Source organism: Daphnia pulex, chromosome 7 (assembly GCF_021134715.1).
Source record: "Daphnia pulex isolate KAP4 chromosome 7, ASM2113471v1".
NCBI lineage: Eukaryota > Metazoa > Arthropoda > Branchiopoda > Diplostraca > Daphniidae > Daphnia > Daphnia pulex.
In genome coordinates, this window is record NC_060023.1 from 3000140 (window position 1) to 3021108 (window position 20969).

A 20969-nucleotide genomic window follows, 5' to 3' on the forward strand; every position below is an offset into this window, starting at 1 on the left:
AACCCCAATCTCAAGGGTAAAGTCATTTTTCTTTATCTACAATCACCTTAATGCCTTCTTTCGTCAGCGCATTAAGATAAGGCACGTGAATGTATGACGAAACTCCCATTACAGGACGTATGATGTTTTGTCAATGTGAGTTATAAAATCCTATGATTATACTAGACTATAGTGATGGCCAAAATAAGATAAGAAATCTCAATTTTATCTTTTTTAACTGCCATTAAAAGGCAAAACATTATAAAAAACGGGGTGGATAAGGCTAAAACACTTTGTTTTAAAGGATTATACATTCAAGCGTATGCTTCAAACACGTTCGTCTAGCGTTAGATGGAAGCACACTTTGTGAAACTTTTAACCTATACATCTCTTGTCTATAAAGGTATATGCGCCAAATGAAAAAGGGCGCGATAAAAATTATACATGAATGAAAGTAGCCCATAGCTGATTATCGCTGATTAATTATTTATAATATATATAATTATTTATAACCACATCTGTGGCTATGAATGAATGAAATTTTAAAAAATATGGGCGATTTTCCAATGCGGATGAAATCATAATAGGAAACTCAGCTAATGGAAAAAACACGATTCTATTCTTTATACAATCCAAATGGTTAAACCGGTTAAACTATATAAAAGCATAACGGGAAAATGTTGGGTATCTTGCTTGTATATCTGTAGTGATAAATGACGTCGTCTTCTCTACACTGGAAGACTGGATTAAACATTCTTTTCATCTGAAAAATTAACATATCTGCTAGACTCAAAGGGGAAAATTTTCGCAAAAATTTTCTCTTTGTGAATTTAGTCCAGCAAAAATATCCTTAAGACGTTATGGCAATAACTTATAGTCTCGACATAAATTTTTTTTTAGAATACATATATATTTTTAATGGCCCATTAAACTAGTACAGAATAAATCCACTCCATAAAGTCTTGATGTTAGCTGTTGTTTATGTAGCAGTTGCCTATAACAGTATAAGGAGAAAATACATTTTTCTAGAGATAAATGGTTGTTAGAAAGCTAGTTTAAACCTGAAAGCACTAGCCATTTTAATTGACGAAAGTCAAATGTTTGTGATCTGGAGAAAGTTTAATCAAAGGAAGACGGGCAAGTAAATCGACTTTCGCTTCAGCGACGATAGGTAAAAAAATGTCACCGGGCCATCCCCAGTTTTTCCGGACGCTCTTTTAATTTACGGAATCCGTATAAAAAATTGATTGATAGTAGAAACAAACCGGTAGGGATAACAGTCCCTACAAATGTCATAATAGCGCTGACAGGAGAAAACTGGCCATCCTAACTGTTTGATGTATAAGTTCTTGTTGATCATAAAAAAGCAAAGGCCTGTTATGTGATAGAATCATTCTTGTTGCGAACATTCTCCTATCAACATCCTCAACATGAAGGTGAGCACCTCCTAAATGTATTTCTTTTATTAGCATATTTATCTGAAATATTAAATCACAATTCCAATAACAGGTGTTAAAAATTTTTTTTCTATTTTTGAACATTTCTGGGCAAAGTATTTCCAGGTAGGCCTGACTCTACTTACAATCACTATCTTCTCCTCAACACCCTCGCCAATCAAAAGTCCCAAAATATCTTTTCTTAATCGGAACAGAGGGGATCGACGCACAGAGGAAACTACCACGATCAAAACTTACCAACCGAAATACAAAACTTTATTTTATTTTAGACAATTGTTGCCGAATTCGACATTTTCGACGATTCCAGCCGAAACATCACATAAGCCTATTCCCTCCTTAGTAGAAGAGCTTTCTACCGATCCATCATTTATTGTTTCTTCCGTTGTAGAACCATCAGTGACTTCGTTTTCCGAATCTACTCATTCCCAACAATTTCCTTCCTCATTTTCTGGATCAGTAGATTCATTTTCTCCTATATTCTCTTCTTCCGATTCAACCTCTTCTGTTCCTGACTCAGTTTCCTCAGCTGATTCAACCACACCCAGTTCTTTTTTGCCATTCAAACCGACCTCTTCTTCCAAATTCAATATGCCGAATCTTCTCCGCCCTTCGAACTCGATGACCAATTTTTTCAAATCTTTGGCGCGCAGCCCCAAAGCATCGCTGACTCCATCCTCCACTGGTGCACTTTCCGTCATGATGAAGCCTCCATCTTCCGTAATGAAACCACCATCCCTCGTCTCATTTTCTTCCAGCATCCCTCAACCTTTAGATAATTTTTCCTCTTTCAGTTCATCATCTTCTTTGTTCCCTTCTCAAACATCAATTTCTGCAGCAGAATCCACATCTTCACTATCTCTTGAATTACCACCTCTTTCCACTTCATCAGTAAACCCGTCGTTCTCCGATTCGAATTCTTCGCGTTTCCCCAAAGATTTAGCTTCTTCTATTTTCTCGTTATCAACGACTGCTGGCTCGATTTCTTCGCACGGCTCTACAATAATCGTGGCTGCGTCAAATCCGTCTGAAGGTTCATCATCTCTTGCACGCATCCCGAAATCCCTTTCCACCGCTGTTTATTCATCATCTTCTGACTCATCCGTGAATGTATGACCTAATTTTTAAAAATTAAGTTATTGAAGTAATTATTGTAAATGAATGTCGTCATTAAAGTATGTCGCAACATTAGAAATTGACAAAAAGACATGTAAATATTTAGTTTCTTTCTTGATTTGAAAACCTTACATTATTTATTTTTCTAATTTTTTTTATTTATTTATTTATTATTTCAAACAGGGGGACTATAACTTTTCCTATCGCGTCAATGATACCAAACAAGACTTCGGTCACAGTGAACACCGCGTTGGAAACAATACCCAAGGAAGATATGACGTCGTATTACCCGATGGCCGGCGCCAGATTGTCGACTATCAGATACTCAATGCCAGTTATTTTGCAGATGTCTCATACGTTGGAGAGACTACAAATCAAGCTACAAATTTCGAACCAGCCAGCACAACATCAGTTGCATCTTTAGTAACAAATGCAAAAATCGAAGAAAATATGGATTTTCCCATTTAGTCAATTTAACGATCACTCTCTTATTTTTTTTTTTTTTGCTAAATGATAAACATTGTGTTCTTCAATTGAAGCATTCCAAGTTGACTTTGGAAAATGCAGAAATTGAGTTTTTCTAATAAAAGGAAGTTTTTTTACACCAGAGATTATTTTATTATTTTATTCTCATTAAGAAACAAAGCTATTGAGCGGGTAGAATAAATTATTTGTCAGCCAGTGATTATCGAGTTCGCTTCGGAAACTTGCACGTTACTTTTCGTGTTCTCCTTGGGAGTGGCAGTTAGCGTGTGCCTTGGATGCATTGGAATTGCTCAACTGCTTTCTCCTTCGTACTATCACTACTACAGGTTGTCACGCCCAGTCGATGGAAATGTTAACAACCAATGTATTTCTGCTCTTTTACGACCACTATAAAAACTACGCTTATTGCACACAAATATTTAGTCGTGCACAGAAACGAGTTGGATTACCGCAAAGTGAAAAATCAATTCATCTTCTAATCTGAGAAAACGCGTACTTAATTTTAAATTTCCGTGTCCATTTTCTATCCATTATTCTATTCATTACCGAAAATTAGATGTTCTAGATTCCGTCCTTCCGTCCCATACATTTTTCTTTGTTTAAATTTTTTTTGTCAGCCAAAGGTTTGTAATTTGTTTTAATAATGGACAATTTAAAATTTTGTGTTTTCCTTATTAGACTTCCTTCAGCAGAGAAATATTTCGTTTGAATTTATATCGTGTTTCTGTGTTCCAAAGTTTTATAATACGATCACAAGAAATTCTGAAATACATTTGCTTATCATATTTATAGACTATTTTTCAAAACTAGAGTGAATGAGATTTATGAGCTAGCATGCTCCGCTTTTATTATGTTTATCATCTACGTGATATATTTTAAAAATGTAAAATAATCTTAATTTCATTAATAAAGAAAAATTTAGATTTTCATAATAAATTTTTTTTGTCAACTTATAGCAAACATCGAAGGAATGGTCCTGTGAAAAATATGTCATAATTTCGCATAAATAAATTATGTAACAAAATTGAAGAGCTTGATATAGTTTCGCTGAAATATCCAATTCATTATTTTCATTCAACAGAGTAGTTATGAAAAAGGCAGAAGCTAGTTTCGTCCACATAACAACTTTCCTTAGAAAGGCAATTAAACGACTCACATCATAGATGAAAAAACCAACAAATCTTTATAAAGAGAGAAAGTAAGCCGACTGAACAGGCCAAACGACTTTCGTTTCAGAGTGACTGAAACTCGTCGCTAATCTCCAGTTCTTCATCATTAGCATCCCAATTCGATTTTGGGAACAATGTAAAAAATAAAAAAAAAAAAAATAGTTTGGAGATTTCGAACAAGAAAATTGCTAGATGTGATCTACTCCATTAATACTTGCCGGGAAGAGAAAACATCCTAGCGGTTTGACAGCCTTTTCGCTCGTCTTATAAAAGCTCAAGAGCGTTTTGAAAAAGAAGCATTCGTTTTTTTACAATAATCCCATCAACATGAAGGTAACCAAAGTTCTTCTTCATTATTTTTTATTTCATGATACGCAATTATAAATAATAAAACTAATAATAATTTGACTACGTTTTTTAAGTTTTACCAACAGGTAGCTCTGGTACTTTTTGCTTTCGCCGTAGTTGCATTAGCCGTGCCAACAAACAGACCAAGAAAACCGTTCAGGCCCAACCCCAACAGAGTGCATAGGCGAATAGAAGAAACTACGACGATCCGAACTTATCAGCCAAAATACAATCCCTTCAAATCAACAGAATTGTCGACGTCGACTACACCGTCAGTTTCACCTTTACGGAAGAATGTTTATTCCTCTTCTTCGACAAAAATTTCATCAGTCAAATTAATAGAGGATCTTTCTACTGATCCCCCATTTATTGCTGCTCCTGTAGAAGAGCCATCCGATTCACAGTCTTCCGGTCCTCCCCCTTCTCCGCCTGAATCTGAAGCGGCAATTTCACTTGCGGAGTTAGAATTATCCCCTCCTATTTTATTCTCTACTCCATCTCCGGATGAAGTATCTTCTTCACCTTCGCCAACAAAACCATCGTCTTCAACCTCCAAACCACTGATTTCAACCACTACAAAAAAGCCTAGCTCCACTTCCGCTTTCAAAAAACCAGTTCTTCTCCGTCCTTCTAAATCTGTGTCTCCTTCATTCAAATCTCAACAACCCACCCTCAGTACTCCCAAAATATTGGCCTCTTCAGTATCTTCTTCTTCCCCTGGCACACCATCTTTACGTGTTCCAAAAACTGTGGCTTCTCCAATATTTCCATCCAAACCATCGCAAACTTCGGCTACCTCAGTAACTCCTTCAACCTCTGCTCCATCATCATCTTTACGTAGCCCAAAAAGCTTGGCTCCTCCACTATTCTCTTCCTTTTCACAAACACCCAAATCACCTGTTTCAACAGTATTATCGCAACCCTCCTTTGGCCCAGCACCAACTAGAAGTGAAAAATCTGTCAACCTCCAAGCGTCAGATGACTCTGCCAACAGTGTAAGAAATCAAACTATATTTTATAATAATAAACCCCCAAATGATGGGCATTTTAACGTCTTTCAATTTTCTGACGTTCTTGACAGGCATCGGTAAACTACAGCTTCTCTTATAAGGTCACTGATCCTCAAACTAGTCAGGACTTTGGCCACAGTGAGAACCGCGTCGGAAACCACACGAAAGGGAGGTACGACGTTCTCTTACCTGATGGTCGTCGCCAGGTTGTCGACTACCAAATCCTCAATGACTCTGGTTATGTAGCCGATGTCTCATACCAAGGCTAATTCAGCGTCTCAAAAGCAATTTCATCGTAACACATCAATTCCCTGCGTGAAAAAAAAGAAGATAATCGCATATTCTTTCTTCAAATCTTCGTGGCCCTATCGAGCAAGGGAGAACAAGGGAATTCCACTTCAGCTATACCATACAATATTACAATCTTTTTTATGCAATACTGCAGCATTCCAAGTTGATCTTTGAATGTGCTATTAATAGTTCTTGAATAAATGAAAATACCGTACTTAAAAATGTCAGACCAGTTGTTAAATTGTTAAAAACCTATACATCGCTATACAGGATTACGAAAATTTCGTATCTACGCGCTTCATGTTGGCTTTTTCACTCACCATATACACCAAATACCAATTTTCACTGGTAGATGTCTCTTTTTTTTCGTTCGTCTGCTTCGTTTATTTAGGTTACCTACCAGGTTTGGTGAAATCCTGACGTAAATTAAATTTTATTCCAGTCACCAAAATTTCACAAATGGCTTCCATTTTTACTAAAATTCAATTGACTGCATCACTGGTTTGTCTATATTTGTAAATTTTTTCATAGAAACACGATTACTTATAAAACTATTAATAGATTTCGCGGCCGGCTACAGCTCTACTTATAAATCAAAGGGTTACACAATCACGAGCTTTTTCAGCAATCGTAAGTCTAGAACGTTCGTTTTCGACGAATCGTCGGGTAAATTGATTATGATACAATAATTATTGGTGTTTAGCAAGCTCCAGTTTCAAAGCCAGAAGGACGAACAAGATGCACACTGATCCCTGGTGATGGAGTTGGCCCTGAATTGCTGTACTCGGTTCAAGAAGTATTTAAGGTATTCATTACAATCCACTACATCTTAGAAACATCAGTTCACTCCTGATTTCTATGACTCTCAGGCTGCTGGTGTTCCCGTTGACTTTGAGCCAAAATTTTTCAGTGAAGTCCAGCCTTTGATGAGTGTTTCTTTGGAAGATGTAGCTGAATCAATTTCGCACAATGGAATTTGTCTCAAAGGTATGCAAACCTGAATGTGTAGTTAAATACAAGTTATAGCTGTACATGACAATATACTTTATTTTTATTTCAGGTAGCCTTGCTACTCCTGATTATAGTCATTCGGGAGATTTGCAATCGCTAAGTATGAAACTCCGTCGCAAGTTGGATCTGTACGCTAACGTGGTGCACGTTAAATCGTTGCCGGGAGTTAGGGCCCGTCATAACAACGTTGATATGATTATCATTCGCGAGGCTACAGAAGGAGAATATTCTGCTCTTGAACACGAGAGTGTCCCCGTAAGTTATTTTCCCATTTTTGTCCTACTGCTAGTCACGAACGTTACTATCTTAACTGAATTTATAGGGCGTAGTAGAATGCTTGAAAATTATCACTGCCGAAAAATCGCATCGCATTGCCAAATTTGCGTTCGATTATGCCACTAAATTTGGCCGAAAGAAGGTGACCGCTGTACACAAGGCTAACATTATGAAACTAGGCGATGGGCTCTTCCTCCGTTGCTGTCGAGAAGTAATGACTCAAGAGATTGGGCAATAAAGTTTATTTTTGACTAATTCTTCTATGTATCCAACAGATCGCTGAACTTTATCCTAAAATCAAATTCGAAGAAATGATTGTCGATAATACAACTATGCAGTTGGTATCTAAACCTACCCAGTTTGATGTCATGGTTATGCCAAATCTGTATGGTGACATCATTGATAATTTGGCATCCGGAATAATTGGAGGCGCCGGTGTCGTTGCTGGAGCGTCCTACTCTAGCAACTGCGTCGTCTTTGAAATGGTATATTAAATTGATTATTTTAAACATGATAAATTCTTAATGATATGCTTTTCCAAAAGGGTTCAAGCCACACTTTCTCTGAAGCTGTAGGAAAAAATGTGGCCAACCCAACTGCCATGTTGCTGTCATCGTGTAACATGCTAAACCATGTCGGATTAGAATATTACGGCAATATGATCCAGAGTGCCGTTGAGCGAGTCCTGAAAGTTGGAAAGGTAACATCGAAATCCTCGTTGGTTAAATAGGTTCTTGATAATTCTCGTCTAATAATGCTGATTGGTTGTGTGTTGCTTAGGTCCGAACAAAGGACATCGGCGGTCAATCGTCTACCAACGAATTTACTTTGGCAGTCATCAACAACCTCCGGTACTGATCCGATTCCCCGCCGAGTCCTGGAGAGAGGTTGTATGACATTCAGCCAAATGCCAAGAGCAATGTTCCCTTTACTATTTCGGAACCTCCTCTTTAAGCATTTTCTCTTTTCCTGAACTTTCTTCCATCTCTGAGACTCTGACTAGTTAAAATTGATTAGACAAAATTTTTCAATTTCCATTATTGTTTGTGTTGAATTTTTGGTTTTAGTTTGTTGACTTGAGCACACACACACAATGATGTACGCCAACAGCAAAAGAAAAAAAAACTTCATTGATGTCATTAAAGCATTCTTTTTTGTTTCAAGTTTTATATCTAGTAAGGCGTTTGTTGTCTGTCCAACCAATCGAACATTGTGATGTGACAAGTTCGGTTCGTCATCCGGTCGCAAGCGACCCCGTTTCTTCTGGCAGTCACCTAGTTTTGAACGGTCTGAGTCTTTCGTTTTTTGTTTCAGGAAGTCGTCTGCCGCATAGGTACAGTTGATTTGGGAACGCTGGGCGACTGACGATGCCAAGCGAGCATTGTGTAGGTTTCCGGCAAGACCAGACACATTGACTAGTAGCATTTTTTTTGTTTAGCCGAAAGAGCTTCCACCGCGTCGGATCTTCCTGCTGACTGTTGTAGCACTGCGTGGTGCGATCAATTGGATTCAGTTTCTCCGCTACACGCAGAAAAGCTCCACGATGCTTCCGTAGTTTTGGTAGGCAGATAACTGCGGACCAGACGTGAGCCAAGTTGATACGAGCCGGAATCTGTTGGCAGGTTTCCAGTTTGTGTTGCAGTAGACGCTCTATTTCTTTCCGATATACGGTCGTAGATTGATTGTCATATAACTCGTAGTATATAACTCGTAGTAGATCGATACAACTTATTGATTCTTCGGAGACAGTTAAGTAATTCCCCTTCTAAATTTTCAGGATGAAAAATCTAATATTCTTTAAAAAAATAAGACTATCAGCTCCAGCTAATACTTTTGCGTTGTACAACTACTTAATGCATTTCGTTTTTTTTTTATTTTGTTTGATTTTTAAAACATATTTGGCTTAGGCTTTTTTTTACGCGTCTTCTGTTTCCGGAGAGAAAACAGTCGACATCGTGATCGATCCATCGTTATTTTTTAAAACTTATGATTGTTATTGTCATTTCTACAATCAAATTAGTTTTGAGATAATTTTATATAATTTTCTTGTTTACATCTGGAAAGGGCTCTCGAAACTGACTTCGCCAGTTCGCCTCATTTGCAGCTTTTCCATCTTACTATCCGGAATTCAGCTTGTTTACAATATAACTTCCTCTAGTGACTGTTATCTTACTTGTTTGTTAATCGGTGCTTCGTATCGGCCTTAACTGTGCATTCCTTTTGTGCGCTTTTGTAACACAAAAAGAAACAATGGGAAAATGCAAGGATATGCTAGGCCATATAAAAAAGAGTACAATAATGTAGCAAAGCCAATAAAATTCGATGAGGAAAACGGTACTGGCTGGTCCCAGCATGAAGGCAAGGAATGAACTTATACCAAGATTGAAATCACAAATCAGCAAACGTGTATAGAAGCGGTGGTAATGTTGCTTGTAGGAAAAAGTGTTGTATATCGGTAATTGAACACGGTTACGATCGAATGCGGAATTCGGAGAAAAGTATCGTCGATTGCCGCTCAGTATTACGTTCTTTTACATATTGTTCTCGGGTCACAATAGCGTTAAACAACAGATGGTCAATTCTAGAACCCAAAAAACCTCGAATGCGAAGTTATTCTTTTTTTTTTTCCAACCCGTTACTAATTATTTTATCCCATTCGTAAGGAATCACAGCAGCAACGGTTCATTACTTTCTATCTCACTGAGCGCAAACTTGCGCAGGATTTAAACCCAATTACCACACAACACACAGTCATTGCATTCATGGAAAAGCTGTTTAAAAAACGAACGGAATATACCTTGATCAGTATGAGTTTTCCATCGCACTTTTACTATGAGAATTCTATTGTATTGTATTTTTTTGTAACTTTCTGTTTTCTTTTCCGTTACACCTCTAGCAAACGGCGACGGTGGAATCAAATTCATTTCGTTATCGTCTTCCTTGACAAACAGTGCGGATGCCTACGAGTGTCCGTTGTGGTGCGAATCAAAGGAATTAAAGTGTCTGGCTCAATTATCGATTACAAACCACTTTTGCAATGGCGATGCTATTCCTACGGCCATTGATTGTGTTTATCATAATATTCGTATTCTTGATGTGCTGGAATTTAGATCTGATATCGGCGGCGACGTTGGCCAGAAGAAGATCGCAAAACGAGACGACTAACAAGACGCATCCGCCCTTCCAGTCAATCCGTCCTTCCGTACCTACACCGAAATTGTTTTTAAACGTCCGTGAATCACAAGATAAACTGTCCTCATCTGACCAACACGTAAGTGATTCCACTCAACAGTCTATTGTACGGTTGATGGATTCACTTGTGTTAGACCAACAACTCCATCAGCAATATCAACACGGGAAACCTTCAGTTATGGACGTTAATCTCATTATTGACGATCCGTCCCAACTGACAGTGTCTACGGAAGCGCCACCGATGACGACCATAACAGACGAGCATAATTACGCAACTACTCAGAGGAGCAATTATAAAAAGCGATCAATTTTGGATCCACCGAACATGCCCTCCCGATACCAGTCCGGCCAAGATGAGGAACAAAATGACGACTATGAATCTGTCTGGTCACCGGATGGTGAGGAGGAGGAAGAAGAAGACTACGGTGTGGAATACGATTTACCTGATTTCAGTCAGCCTAACCATCAGTTGATAGTCGATCTTTCAATGGAACCTGCCACTAATGGATTTAACCAAAACGATCCCAACAGTCAAGTCGAAGAAGACGAAGAAGAAGCGGATGAAGATGACGTCATTCTTGTCGTTGGACAATTGACGACGTTAAAACCCACCACCAACAGCTTCGAAAAAGAAACATTTTCAGCAGAGCATACCACACAATCGAATGTGGAACAACAAATAAGTCCCACGCAGGTTATTGGATTGAACGAATGGCCCATGCAAATCGGACTGCAGGCGCGAACCAAACAACCCGGTACGGTTATTAAACTGGCAGACTCCCAAATGGGTAACGAGAACGGACGACAAACTTTCCTTGAAGCGCAAAAGTTAAATGGCCAACAATGGGGAAATCGAAGCGTAGGGAGCAGTAATTTTCAAGTCAATTCTGAACGTTTGGACATCAGCAAAAGTGGCGGAAGTATTGTGGAGTCACGCGACGATTCCGCCGAACCTTACTTCGTCCATTCGCAGTTCATGAACTCACCCGTGGCAAATTCTTACATGGCTAGCAGACAAATAAATAAGACGAAACCACCGGAAATCAGTCTCGATTTACTGGAAATTGTTGATGGCATGACGAATCATTATGGGAACCCGAGACAAACTAAGCCAACAACTGTAAGTTCAACTGCATCTGTACCCGAAATATTGCATGATTGGTCTGATAGCTCTGAGGAGGAAAAGGACCAGAAACCGACTACTACAGCGGAACCGGACGAACCATTTTATTACTTAAACTCCGAGGAGGAAACAGATCAGTATTTTGATTACCCCGAGGAAAATGAAGACGATGCAAAATCTATTATTCGGATCACCCAGAATGCAGAAATAATTAATAGCAATTCGGCAACAGACCCTAGACGACCATTAACTACCAATATGGGCCGGCCACCATATTTCGTAAATTCAGCTCAGCTTGAGCCATTTCATCCGAAGATTGCTCTTAGTGACGAAATTGGACAAATTCTAAATCCAATTGGTGTCATAGATAGAAGAATAGACCTACACACTAACGGAATTAATTTCGGCGATACCCCAGACCTTATTGATGGATCGGCGTTTATTATTCCGTTTCCCGATGAGCCTGTTATTCCCTTTCGGCCTAGTCTGAATTTGAATTTGCAACAACAGCAGCAGCAAACGCCAACAATTTTTCCGCTTGAAAGGACAGAAAATTTTCAGGAAAATCATAATTTTGCAGTTACTTCTAACCGCGTTCAACCTTTTGTCCAACAGCCTAAAGTCATAACCGGACCTAATTCCGTTTCTCCTAGTACTAATAAAGCTGAGGCACCGTATGCTTACGTCACGCAAGAAGAAATTATTTCCCAGCATCCAACAGAAATGAAAAATTCCATTCAAGAACGATCGTCTTATTCTGCTATGGCGAGCTCGTCTAGGCTAACGTCAGTACCTTCCCAGTCAGGGAAATCCGAAGGAGTTCTAAGAATCCCAACGGACGATGATAATGGCGTCACGTTCACACCTATTCCCACTCGACCCTTTGCCCAATCACCTCATGTAACATGGGCTACTACCAAGGCTAGATATGGGCCTTACTTTGTTAGCTCTGCACCAACAAATCAACAACACCCCGGTAATTATAACACGGAACAAGGAATAAGGAAGCAGGCGATTGAAACAGTTAAGAATCCAACCGGAATTATTAGCGATAAGGAAATAGAAAAATCAAAATCCACATCTGTTAACCGAGGCCGGCCACCGTATTTCGTGACGAGTTCAACACCAGCGCCCTTGTTCCAATCGACTCAATTGAAAGAATCCACCAGAAAATCGACCGACATTATCAAGACTCCAGTGAACGAACAAGCTGATGCAAATAATCAAGGTACGACGCCGAGGCTTCGACCAGAGGAAACGAAGAAAAGTTTTAACTTTGTAACTTCTGGTCCCATTCAAACGTCTCCCCGTCCGCAACCCCCGCACCCAACCATATCTCGACCCATTGAATTAATAGATAGTTCTTCAGAATCAGATGAAATGGAACAAATACTGGACATTGGCCTGATTGAGTCTGTTGGAGCAATTCCAAATCCAATTGGAATCAGCAATACAAAAAACGTAGTCGTCGTCCCCAAACATATTATTTCCGGCATCGTCCAAGCGCCGAGCGCTACATTTAAGGCTGACCTTAAACAAATCTCATTACCATCTAAATTGAATACGAGTAGTATTGAGCAGCCCACTATTACGACCATGATAGTGAATCACGGAATGGGTAGCTTTGTCGTTACAAGTCCTGTCCCATTTTCTGCCCAGCAAATGGTAACGCATCCTTCCAAGGATTCCGCCGCTATCACAGTAGCAACCGTCAAACCACCTAATGTTATCACCTCCTATGAATCGGAGAATACGAGCTATAAGTTCGAAAAAAATTCTACTGTAGCTGAGATGGAAAAAACTACTGGGATAGTTCAAAATCCCATAGGAATCAGTAATAAAAATAATGTTTTTGTCGTCCCAAAATCAGCTAGCAGCATCATCATCCGTCCGCCGATTCTTCCAAAATCTTTTCCTGTCGATCTCTTAATCATGAAAAGGCACGGCCTTGTGAACGACAAAGAGCAAGAAATGCTTCGACCGTTTGGAAGAGTAGTGAACCATCAAATGGGCAGCTTTGTCGTCACTACAAATCCAATTAATCAATCCTTCACCGACCCAGCGGACTTAATTCAACCCGATACTACAACGACTGCGTCAATTGAATCGCCTTTCTTTATTGGCTCAGTAGAGCCGGTTCAGCAAATCGGTATTAACAATCCAGAAGAAAAAACGACGAGTAAACCCATTGGCCGGGGTATTCAAAAACCAATAAAAATCGGGAATTCGAAAACTATCGTTAGATCGCCAGCGTCCACATCTTCTGTTAGTCCGGGACGACCACCATACTTCGCTAAGGGTACAACGGCGGAACCCTTCCAGCCAGTTTACCTTAATCAACATTCGATGAGCAAGCTTGTTGAGGAAATTTCCAAGTTGCAAAGAGGCTCGGACAATGGAAATTCGAAAGTGAACATTGGCCCATCAGTGGGTTTAGACGTCGTCCAACCGTCGCTTAATTCGTCTCCTACCGGACGATTCATGAATCCCAATTTGAGTAGAATTAATAATCAACAACAGCGGGCACAGAAGACGAGTCTTCGTCGTCCAAGTGGAAAGGCTGGAAGTCCAAGTAACTTACTGAGTTTGATTAGTATGAGCCAGAATATTACGAGACAACCAGATGCGAACTTCTCGCTGGGCAACAAAACGCCGAAAAATCCTGCAACAAAGTCATCAAATCGTAAAACGTAGACAACGAAGCCGGAGTTGATTGTTGAAAATGACAGCGCAGTTTGAAGCATTCCACAAGCTAAAGGGTAAATTGTATTTGTTATAAATGGATTCATTTCAATAAGACTCAGAACGAGGCTTCAAAAGATGTATTCAAATTTTAAAAACAAAACAAAACACAATTAAAATGGTTTGAAATGTTATTATTATTCTACTATATTGTATGGTGAAATTGTTAGTCATTAGAGCAGATGAATAATACATGGACGTTATTGCTTCAAATTTAACTGAATATAATCTGGGACTAAGTATACCTACTTTAAAAATCCAGTTTACTGTGCAATGTAGACGGTATAAAATATAAAGACTAGACAGGAACACAGGACATAGCCAAATTAGAATTTTTTCAGTTTCGTGCATTACGATATTTCAACCATTAGTTTATGGAGTAGAGGGGTTACCACTTCTCCGTGAATACATAAATCCGAAATCGATTTCAATCTTAATTTCGAGCTTAATTTTCTACGATTACCAAACTCGCCAAACTGCTTCGTGCACTCGTACCTATTAGCTAGCGCTAAATAGCTACCTTAAGTTTTCCCGAGCATTACCCCTTACTTGAGTCAGTTGATAAAATGAATACCGGTACCCGGGTACCGTACTTTAATGTAAATATTTTATTAAGGTTGGAAAATTGTTTTTACAATATACAATACAAATATTCGTCGTCAACTAGAATTTCAGAAATAAGGTCGGGTATATAAGGAAATTTATTTGCCGAAGCTTTGGCCGCTTCCATCACCAGTTGCGAAATTCTGGCCAGTAAAGAAATTCGATCCAGCGGATCCGCTTCCACTTCCAGTTCCAAATCCACCATTCTGGGCACTGGAAATGCCAACCTGTTATAACAAAAAAAATCGCACATGAACAATTTGATTTTTAATAAAAATTTTGAAAATCAACGGGGACCAAAAAAAACACTTACTCCTGAAGCTGACACTCCTCCTGGGCCAGCAGTTCCTGTTCCAGCACCGGCACCACTTCCACTTCCTCCTGTGGTATTAAAAATATACATATAGTTTGAGGCATTTATTAGGATGCAAATTTTGTCTTACCAAAGCCTCCCAAGCCTCCCAATCCTCCCAATCCTCCAAATCCTCCAAGTCCTCCTCCTCCCAAACCACCAAAGCCACCACCAAGGGGGCGCAGTCCAACAACGGGTCTTCCAAAGCCACCGCCGCCGAAAAACCTGCCTTGGGGAACTGCCACCGTAACGGCGAGAAGAAGAGCTAGAGTGATGAATACCTGCAACAATAGAAAAGGTAATGTCGTTAAATCGAATGAGACTTAATGAAAAAACTGTAACAATTGAAACTGAAAGTTGAATCTTGCCTTGTTCATTTTGAGTTTTGTGTGATTCTGATTTTTCTTGACCAAATGCCCGCTTTTATATGCGAAACTGCACGCGCAGTCAGTACCATGACTACCATCTAAACTAATAGTCCAAGGTAGTCTGACCTAGTTTTCTAGACTACATCGACATCGATATTTCCTTCTTTTCAAATTGGTACGGGGACAACAACTATTTAAAAAAATAAATTTGCTCAATATTCTAATCTTTAAAATAGACTCGGAACGGGAACAACAGCACTTTCATTTTTCTTGCCAGGTTACGGTGTTGCACAAACTGGTTCACCTTCATCCTCGCTTGTTGTTATTTCCACTGCTGTAAAATAATTTAACACATTTCACGTCTTCCCCTTCAAATCAGCCAAATTGACAAAAAAATTTAGCATATCCTTGTCAAGGTTATTTTTTTCCAGGCGTGCTGTCGCCCAGTTTCATGTGGCACGTATATGGTATATACGTACCTATGTATATTATTATATAATTGTACTGTGTATATATGTATACTGTGTTATAGCTGGCATATGTCAATTTGTCAAAACAAAACGTCATGTCTTAGCTACATTGTATAGGCCTACTTCGAATTATTGTAGTGGAGGTTATTTATTTAGTATAATCAATAGGCCTAAATATAGGGGCCTGGGGCCTATAATTATATTTTGTGTAAATTTTCAAATTTAGCTATTTTCTTTTTCTTTTTTTTTTTTCTGTAATCGTACCGTAAGCTCATGGAATGGGAAACGTCATCAATGTAACATTATCGTGATCTTATATATATAAATCCAATTTTTTGGGGTTGGATTTAAAGGTGCAAAATTTGTGTAATGAAAAATTAACCAAAGTCAAATTTCAAATGATGCTATTTATTTTCATATCCTGTTGCCATATTGCATGCCGAAAATTTTTTTATTTACATATTTGCAACATAATTACATCTGAATTTGGATTGCTCGCGTTATTTTCTTTTGTCGTCGTCATCATTGCGACGTCTCACACTTGTCTGAGTTAAAATTTGCGAACCAGCCGGGGCACGAGCTGAAGCGAAAGCAGCAGCTCCTCCTTGCGATGGCACAGCTGGAATATTCACGACCGGTCGAGTGGCTGCAGTTGGGATGTTCACCACCACGTTTGGTATAGCCGAATTAATCACATCGATAATGGCAAATTCAACTAATAAAAAATACATACATTATATCCACTCTTACATCAACGTCTTCTATTTCACTGGTGATTTATTTGCACTTACTACTTTGAGGAGCGGAATAAACTACCGAGACGCTAACCAACAGGAGAAGAGCGATAACCTGAAATGATATTGATCGAGGTGAATTTCAAAGTAAATCCAAACATTTATTTTTGAAATTTCAATTTTAAAATGTAGCAAACCTTCATTCTATAATTTCGCGAATGGTAAATGATTCTGATGAGATGGTAGATGACTTCTGTCAGCAGATAGCGACGATTTATTATTTCTTCAGTCGACGGCTGATGTACAAAGACAACTGGTTACTTTTCGATTCTTGATTTGCGGGTTTTATAAATGTTCCGCGTTTCCTTCATTTACATGAATAGTACTATAATGAAAGTCAGAAAACCGGTTCAAAGCAGGAGAGCTGAAACATTAAGGGTTTTTCCAAGGCTTAACAAGTTATTTTTCTATATAGCTAATAACATTTCACAATCTTGATTAATTTGGCAAGTTACATTTTTTTGTCATATCATATTTTAAAAACCTTGATTCCCAACTGCTGAGATAGGAAGTAAAAAAAACTAACGTTATTTTACTGGTTGTCTAAAACGAATTGTTGGTACGGCTATGCTACATGTTACCTTGATTTTTATTTTGAAACCGTTCCCATGCCCAATAACATTATGACCTTTCAGAACACAAACAAGAAGGAAATGCAGTGTTTAATAATAATTAAAACAAATGTTAAATTGTTGCAAGATTCTGTTATGGGTGGGAGGTATAAAAAAAATTTAATCGTCGGATTTCACGGAAGGGAGAAACTGGAACTTTTATACCTAATGGCCTTGAATTCTTCAGGGAAATAATGGAGGAAATGATTGCATAATATTTTTTTTTGCATAAATGGAAGGATGGTGTGTATACCTATAGTTTGAAATCTATCCAAGAAATCAAAATGGCAGGATTTTCGCAATCAATTCACAGTTTCTAAGAAATCCAATATCTACATGTAGTTTTGGTAATTAAGGAAATATGGTATTTTGAAAATATTTACTAAATGTTGTTTTCATTCATGACGTGAATATGCTGAATGTTAAATACGTCATAATTTAATTCGTCATCGAAGCAATATATAAATTAGAAGCGTATAAATATTTTTACAACTTTAAAAGCTAGGTGCACAAAATTACCCCTTCCCCTTAAACTACAGGTGAATAACAAATAACAACAGCAGACCATAAGTTTACGAACTAGTAATTATCAGTTATAACCGGTTTTCTGTGCGATGAGAAATCAGAAGATAGAAAATCCCAACTTTGGATTTCCCAGATGCCATCCGTGGCCCGTGGGCATCAAACAGCTCTTAGCCGCCTCTTAGCTAGGGGAGCGGGGAGCCGCAGTATAAAAAGCCGTCGAGAGCGGACACATCAACAAACACTATCAGTTCGAATTTCACGAAGAAATCTCTTTCGCTAAATTTTAAGAGAATGAACAAAGTAAACAAACGGCTAATTTTTCTATTTACTTATCTGTGAAAGAATTTTTAATACGTTGTTTATTTGAATTTTGCAGATGTTGATCGTCCTAGTTGCTGCCATGATTTTAGCAAATTGCTCAGCTCTTCCAACTTTTGGATTCGGTGGATGTGAGTATTGCATATAGGCCTGCCATCCGAAAATTTGTTCAATGTTTTTTTCTTTAAATAGACGGACCTGGTGGAAGTGGTGCTGGATTTGGAACTGGTAGTGCTGGTTTTGGTGGAGTGTCCGCCAGTGGAGTAGGCATTTCCAGCGCACACAATGGTGGGTTTGGCGTTGGTTCCGGATCAGGATCGGCCTATAGTGGTGGTCTCTTTGGTGGACAATTCGCAACTGGCACAGGCAGTGGATCATCTTATGGAAAATAAGAGGTCGAAGACCCCATAAAATATCTCATTATCACGTACAACAACCGCATTCGTTTTTTGTTTAAATTTTTATGCATATCTGACATTTCAAAGATGGAAATATACACTATGATGGTTATAGAAAAACAGAAGTATAAATTTTTGCACAAGAAATAAAACAATTAGACTTTTAAGCACCTAAAAAAGAATATCGGTATTAATAATTACTATTGTCGCAATTGAAGTAAAATTAATAGAAAAAATAGTTTTTCTGACTCAGTATTCAGTAATAAGTCTGTAAATACTAAAGAGATAGAAGAAAATATCTATGTCTAGATAGTACGCTGAGCCTCATTTGAAAATTTATCTGATTCTCAAAACAAATATTAAACCCAGCTCGAATAAGTGAACAACGAATCCCTCCCAATAAAATAATATACACGGAATAAAGTAAAAAAACGCAAATATTGGCCTTGTACGTGTCACAGCAAGCCACAGCAAGTTAATAAATGATCAAAGTAAACTTAAAAATTCCATATAGAACAAATTGACAAAGGAATTTTATAAAAAAGAATGACAAACAATTTATTATTGTGTATGAATCTCTCGTGCAAATTCGGTCATGATAAAGAAATAATTAAATTAAATTATGAAATGCAGGTAAGAAATTTGAAAACAAATGTATTGTGCAAAAAAAGAAGAAGAAATCAAATTCGGGGAAATTGTAATCCAGTTTTCGGTGGGTGTGTTTGTTGTGATGGCTTAATTGGGAAAAACTATCGTGGGTTGCCCAATACCCATCACACCCTCAGGGGAAAAGGACAGCTAAACGTCAAGTAGCCTATACGGTCAACTATAAAAACCGCGGAATAGGAAATCAGCAACGTGCAGTAACATTTCTATTTTTCTGAAAGAAACTTCTTCTACAAGTCTGTTGAATAAGAATGAACAAGGTAAAACATCGTTCAAAACACTTGAATTTTTTAATTATTATTTTGACAAGGTTTCTTACCATATACTTTATTTTCTATTCTGTAGATGTTGATCATCCTAGTTCTTGCTATGGTTTTGGTGAATTGTTCTGCTCGTCCACAATTTGGATTTGGTGGATGTGAGTATAGTTTCAAAATATTTACCATTATAGGCCTATAGTGTATTATGTGGCAACAACAAGTTAATTTATTGAAATTGTCATTGTATTCGACAGATGCACCTGGTGGTGGAACGGGTGCTGGATTTGGCACTGGTAATGCTGGTTTATTTGGAGCGTCAGCCAGTGGAGTAGGAATTTCTAGCGCATACAATGGCGGATTTGGCAGTGGATCAGGATCCGGACAAGCTTCTAGTGGAGGTCTGTTTGGTGGACAATACGCAAGCGGTACAGGCAACGGATTTTCATACGGAAAATAAGAGAAACAACAATGTAAATCATTTAGCGCAATTTTATTATTTTTGGTATGGTTGCATTTTGTTAAAAAAATTTTTTTTGAGTTTTAAATATACTACTGGTTGTAACGCAAGCTGAACGCGTCTTAACGTTGATTCGCAAATCAAGTGATAACCGGTCATCAGAGATATTTTATTTAGCAAGTTTTCATTTTTAATGTAAATAATTTTTCAACGTGTGGTTTGATAAATATAGCTAAATACTGTTGATGATTGAAAAAGGAAAAAATAAAGGAATATTATACTGTGAATTCTTCACATGATTTTTTTTTCTCGTTCGTGTCACTTTTATACATTCACAGCGGTATATACTATTTGTTTTCTTTACTTTTCTTGTTGCATAATGCATTTGAAAGATTATTAGTATTTTAATTTTCATATCAAAGTCAAAATGAATGAGCTACGCACGAAACTGTCCCACCTAAAACAAAGGAATAAAATAAATATTTTACGATCCAGTAAAAATTGGTTCAAACCTGATTGTGTTGCACGATGTAAAAAGCCCGTTTTGGGTTTTCATAGACACTCAGAGGTAGCCTAAAGAATATAAGACCATTTAAAAAACATTAGCTACAGATAAATACCGCTGAGTGTCACTGTACCATGTACATAATGGTATGCAGTCGTACTTCCGTATTTGTATAAGAATATTTACTTCAAAGGTTATTTTTCCATGTTTGTTGAAACAAACAATCATTTCAAATTATATGAACGATTTTATATGACTGTTGTATCATAAACATATCGATTATTAAAATTATGTTTGACAACTATTGATAATCTTTGTTGTTGCCAAAATTTAATTTTTAGGAATTTTCCTGCCCGTCTAGCACAATTCGGATTTGGTGTTGGATATGAGTTTATTTTAGTATTCTCCTAAAGAGTATGATTTAGCCTAACCATTATTTTGGTGG

General features: G+C 38.0%; 7 protein-coding genes and 1 long non-coding RNA gene across 9 annotated transcripts; 6 read left to right on the forward strand and 2 right to left on the reverse strand.

Annotated features, from left to right (window-relative positions):
• Window positions 1-75: 75 nt before the first annotated feature.
• On the forward strand, window positions 76-3158 carry LOC124198197 (cell wall protein RBR3-like). The gene is made up of 3 exons (XM_046593903.1): window positions 76-1415; window positions 1533-2543; window positions 2733-3158. Exons 1-3 carry the CDS (start codon window positions 1410-1412, stop codon window positions 3015-3017), a joined length of 1302 nt encoding a protein of 433 aa, XP_046449859.1. The 5' UTR covers window positions 76-1409; the 3' UTR covers window positions 3018-3158.
• Window positions 3159-4404: 1246 nt separating this feature from the next.
• Window positions 4405-8175, forward strand: LOC124196708 (isocitrate dehydrogenase [NAD] subunit beta, mitochondrial-like). Its single transcript, XM_046591878.1, has 11 exons — window positions 4405-4537; window positions 4627-5547; window positions 5634-6354; window positions 6415-6483; window positions 6557-6658; window positions 6723-6840; window positions 6914-7119; window positions 7187-7351; window positions 7416-7625; window positions 7685-7840; window positions 7921-8175. The coding sequence occupies exons 3-11, from the start codon at window positions 6313-6315 to the stop codon at window positions 7996-7998; spliced, it is 1146 nt and encodes a 381-aa protein (XP_046447834.1). The 5' UTR covers window positions 4405-4537; window positions 4627-5547; window positions 5634-6312; the 3' UTR covers window positions 7999-8175.
• On the forward strand, window positions 4532-5831 carry LOC124197765 (cell wall protein RBR3-like). Its single transcript, XM_046593309.1, has 3 exons — window positions 4532-4537; window positions 4639-5547; window positions 5634-5831. Exons 1-3 carry the CDS (start codon window positions 4532-4534, stop codon window positions 5829-5831), a joined length of 1113 nt encoding a protein of 370 aa, XP_046449265.1.
• Window positions 8176-8279: 104 nt separating the features above from the next.
• LOC124196707 lies at window positions 8280-14410 on the forward strand. The gene is made up of 2 exons (XM_046591876.1): window positions 8280-9945; window positions 10037-14410. The coding sequence occupies exon 2, from the start codon at window positions 10178-10180 to the stop codon at window positions 14147-14149; it is 3972 nt and encodes a 1323-aa protein (XP_046447832.1). The 5' UTR covers window positions 8280-9945; window positions 10037-10177; the 3' UTR covers window positions 14150-14410.
• A 380-nt stretch (window positions 14411-14790) lies between these two features.
• LOC124196709 (glycine-rich protein 23-like) lies at window positions 14791-15598 on the reverse strand. 2 transcript variants are annotated; one of them, XM_046591880.1, is made up of 4 exons: window positions 15521-15598; window positions 15268-15433; window positions 15114-15181; window positions 14791-15027 (listed from the first exon to the last, which is right to left on the reverse strand). In XM_046591880.1, the coding sequence occupies exons 1-4, from the start codon at window positions 15527-15529 to the stop codon at window positions 14899-14901; spliced, it is 372 nt and encodes a 123-aa protein (XP_046447836.1). In that variant the 5' UTR covers window positions 15530-15598; the 3' UTR covers window positions 14791-14898. The 2 variants fall into 2 exon arrangements, with proteins under 2 accessions (XP_046447836.1, XP_046447835.1); XM_046591879.1 differs by having other exon boundaries at window positions 15244-15433.
• A 779-nt stretch (window positions 15599-16377) lies between these two features.
• LOC124196595 lies at window positions 16378-17062 on the reverse strand. Its single transcript, XR_006875758.1, has 3 exons — window positions 16922-17062; window positions 16782-16839; window positions 16378-16705 (listed from the first exon to the last, which is right to left on the reverse strand). It is a non-coding gene; the product is annotated as an uncharacterized LOC124196595 (long non-coding RNA).
• Window positions 17063-18108: 1046 nt separating this feature from the next.
• Window positions 18109-18756, forward strand: LOC124196662 (glycine-rich cell wall structural protein 1-like). The gene is made up of 3 exons (XM_046591819.1): window positions 18109-18220; window positions 18297-18369; window positions 18431-18756. Exons 1-3 carry the CDS (start codon window positions 18212-18214, stop codon window positions 18628-18630), a joined length of 282 nt encoding a protein of 93 aa, XP_046447775.1. The 5' UTR covers window positions 18109-18211; the 3' UTR covers window positions 18631-18756.
• Window positions 18757-19488: 732 nt separating this feature from the next.
• On the forward strand, window positions 19489-20129 carry LOC124196603 (glycine-rich cell wall structural protein 1-like). Its single transcript, XM_046591745.1, has 3 exons — window positions 19489-19562; window positions 19648-19720; window positions 19817-20129. Exons 1-3 carry the CDS (start codon window positions 19554-19556, stop codon window positions 20017-20019), a joined length of 285 nt encoding a protein of 94 aa, XP_046447701.1. The 5' UTR covers window positions 19489-19553; the 3' UTR covers window positions 20020-20129.
• The last annotated feature ends 840 nt before the right edge of the window (window positions 20130-20969 follow it).

Excerpts from the sequence above, each read along its gene's own strand:
- LOC124198197 (XM_046593903.1), top strand. Across the intron at positions 2,544-2,732 it reads CTTCTGACTCATCCGTGAAT|GGGGACTATAACTTTTCCTA; the intron begins GTATGACCTAAT and ends TATTTCAAACAG.
- LOC124197765 (XM_046593309.1), top strand. Across the intron at positions 5,548-5,633 it reads CAGATGACTCTGCCAACAGT|GCATCGGTAAACTACAGCTT; the intron begins GTAAGAAATCAA and ends CGTTCTTGACAG.
- LOC124196708 (XM_046591878.1), top strand. The coding sequence starts at position 6,313 with ATGGCTTCCATTTTTACTAAAATTCAATTGACTGCATCACTG. Across the intron at positions 6,659-6,722 it reads CGGTTCAAGAAGTATTTAAG|GCTGCTGGTGTTCCCGTTGA; the intron begins GTATTCATTACA and ends TATGACTCTCAG. Across the intron at positions 7,626-7,684 it reads ACTGCGTCGTCTTTGAAATG|GGTTCAAGCCACACTTTCTC; the intron begins GTATATTAAATT and ends CTTTTCCAAAAG.
- LOC124196707 (XM_046591876.1), top strand. The coding sequence starts at position 10,178 with ATGGCGATGCTATTCCTACGGCCATTGATTGTGTTTATCATAATATTC.
- LOC124196709 (XM_046591879.1), bottom strand. Across the intron at positions 15,182-15,243 it reads GGGAGGCTTGGGAGGCTTTG|GAGGAAGTGGAAGTGGTGCC; the intron begins GTAAGACAAAAT and ends TTAATACCACAG. Across the intron at positions 15,028-15,113 it reads GAGGAGTGTCAGCTTCAGGA|GTTGGCATTTCCAGTGCCCA; the intron begins GTAAGTGTTTTT and ends TTGTTATAACAG.
- LOC124196662 (XM_046591819.1), top strand. Across the intron at positions 18,370-18,430 it reads AACTTTTGGATTCGGTGGAT|ACGGACCTGGTGGAAGTGGT; the intron begins GTGAGTATTGCA and ends TTCTTTAAATAG.
- LOC124196603 (XM_046591745.1), top strand. Across the intron at positions 19,721-19,816 it reads ACAATTTGGATTTGGTGGAT|ATGCACCTGGTGGTGGAACG; the intron begins GTGAGTATAGTT and ends TGTATTCGACAG.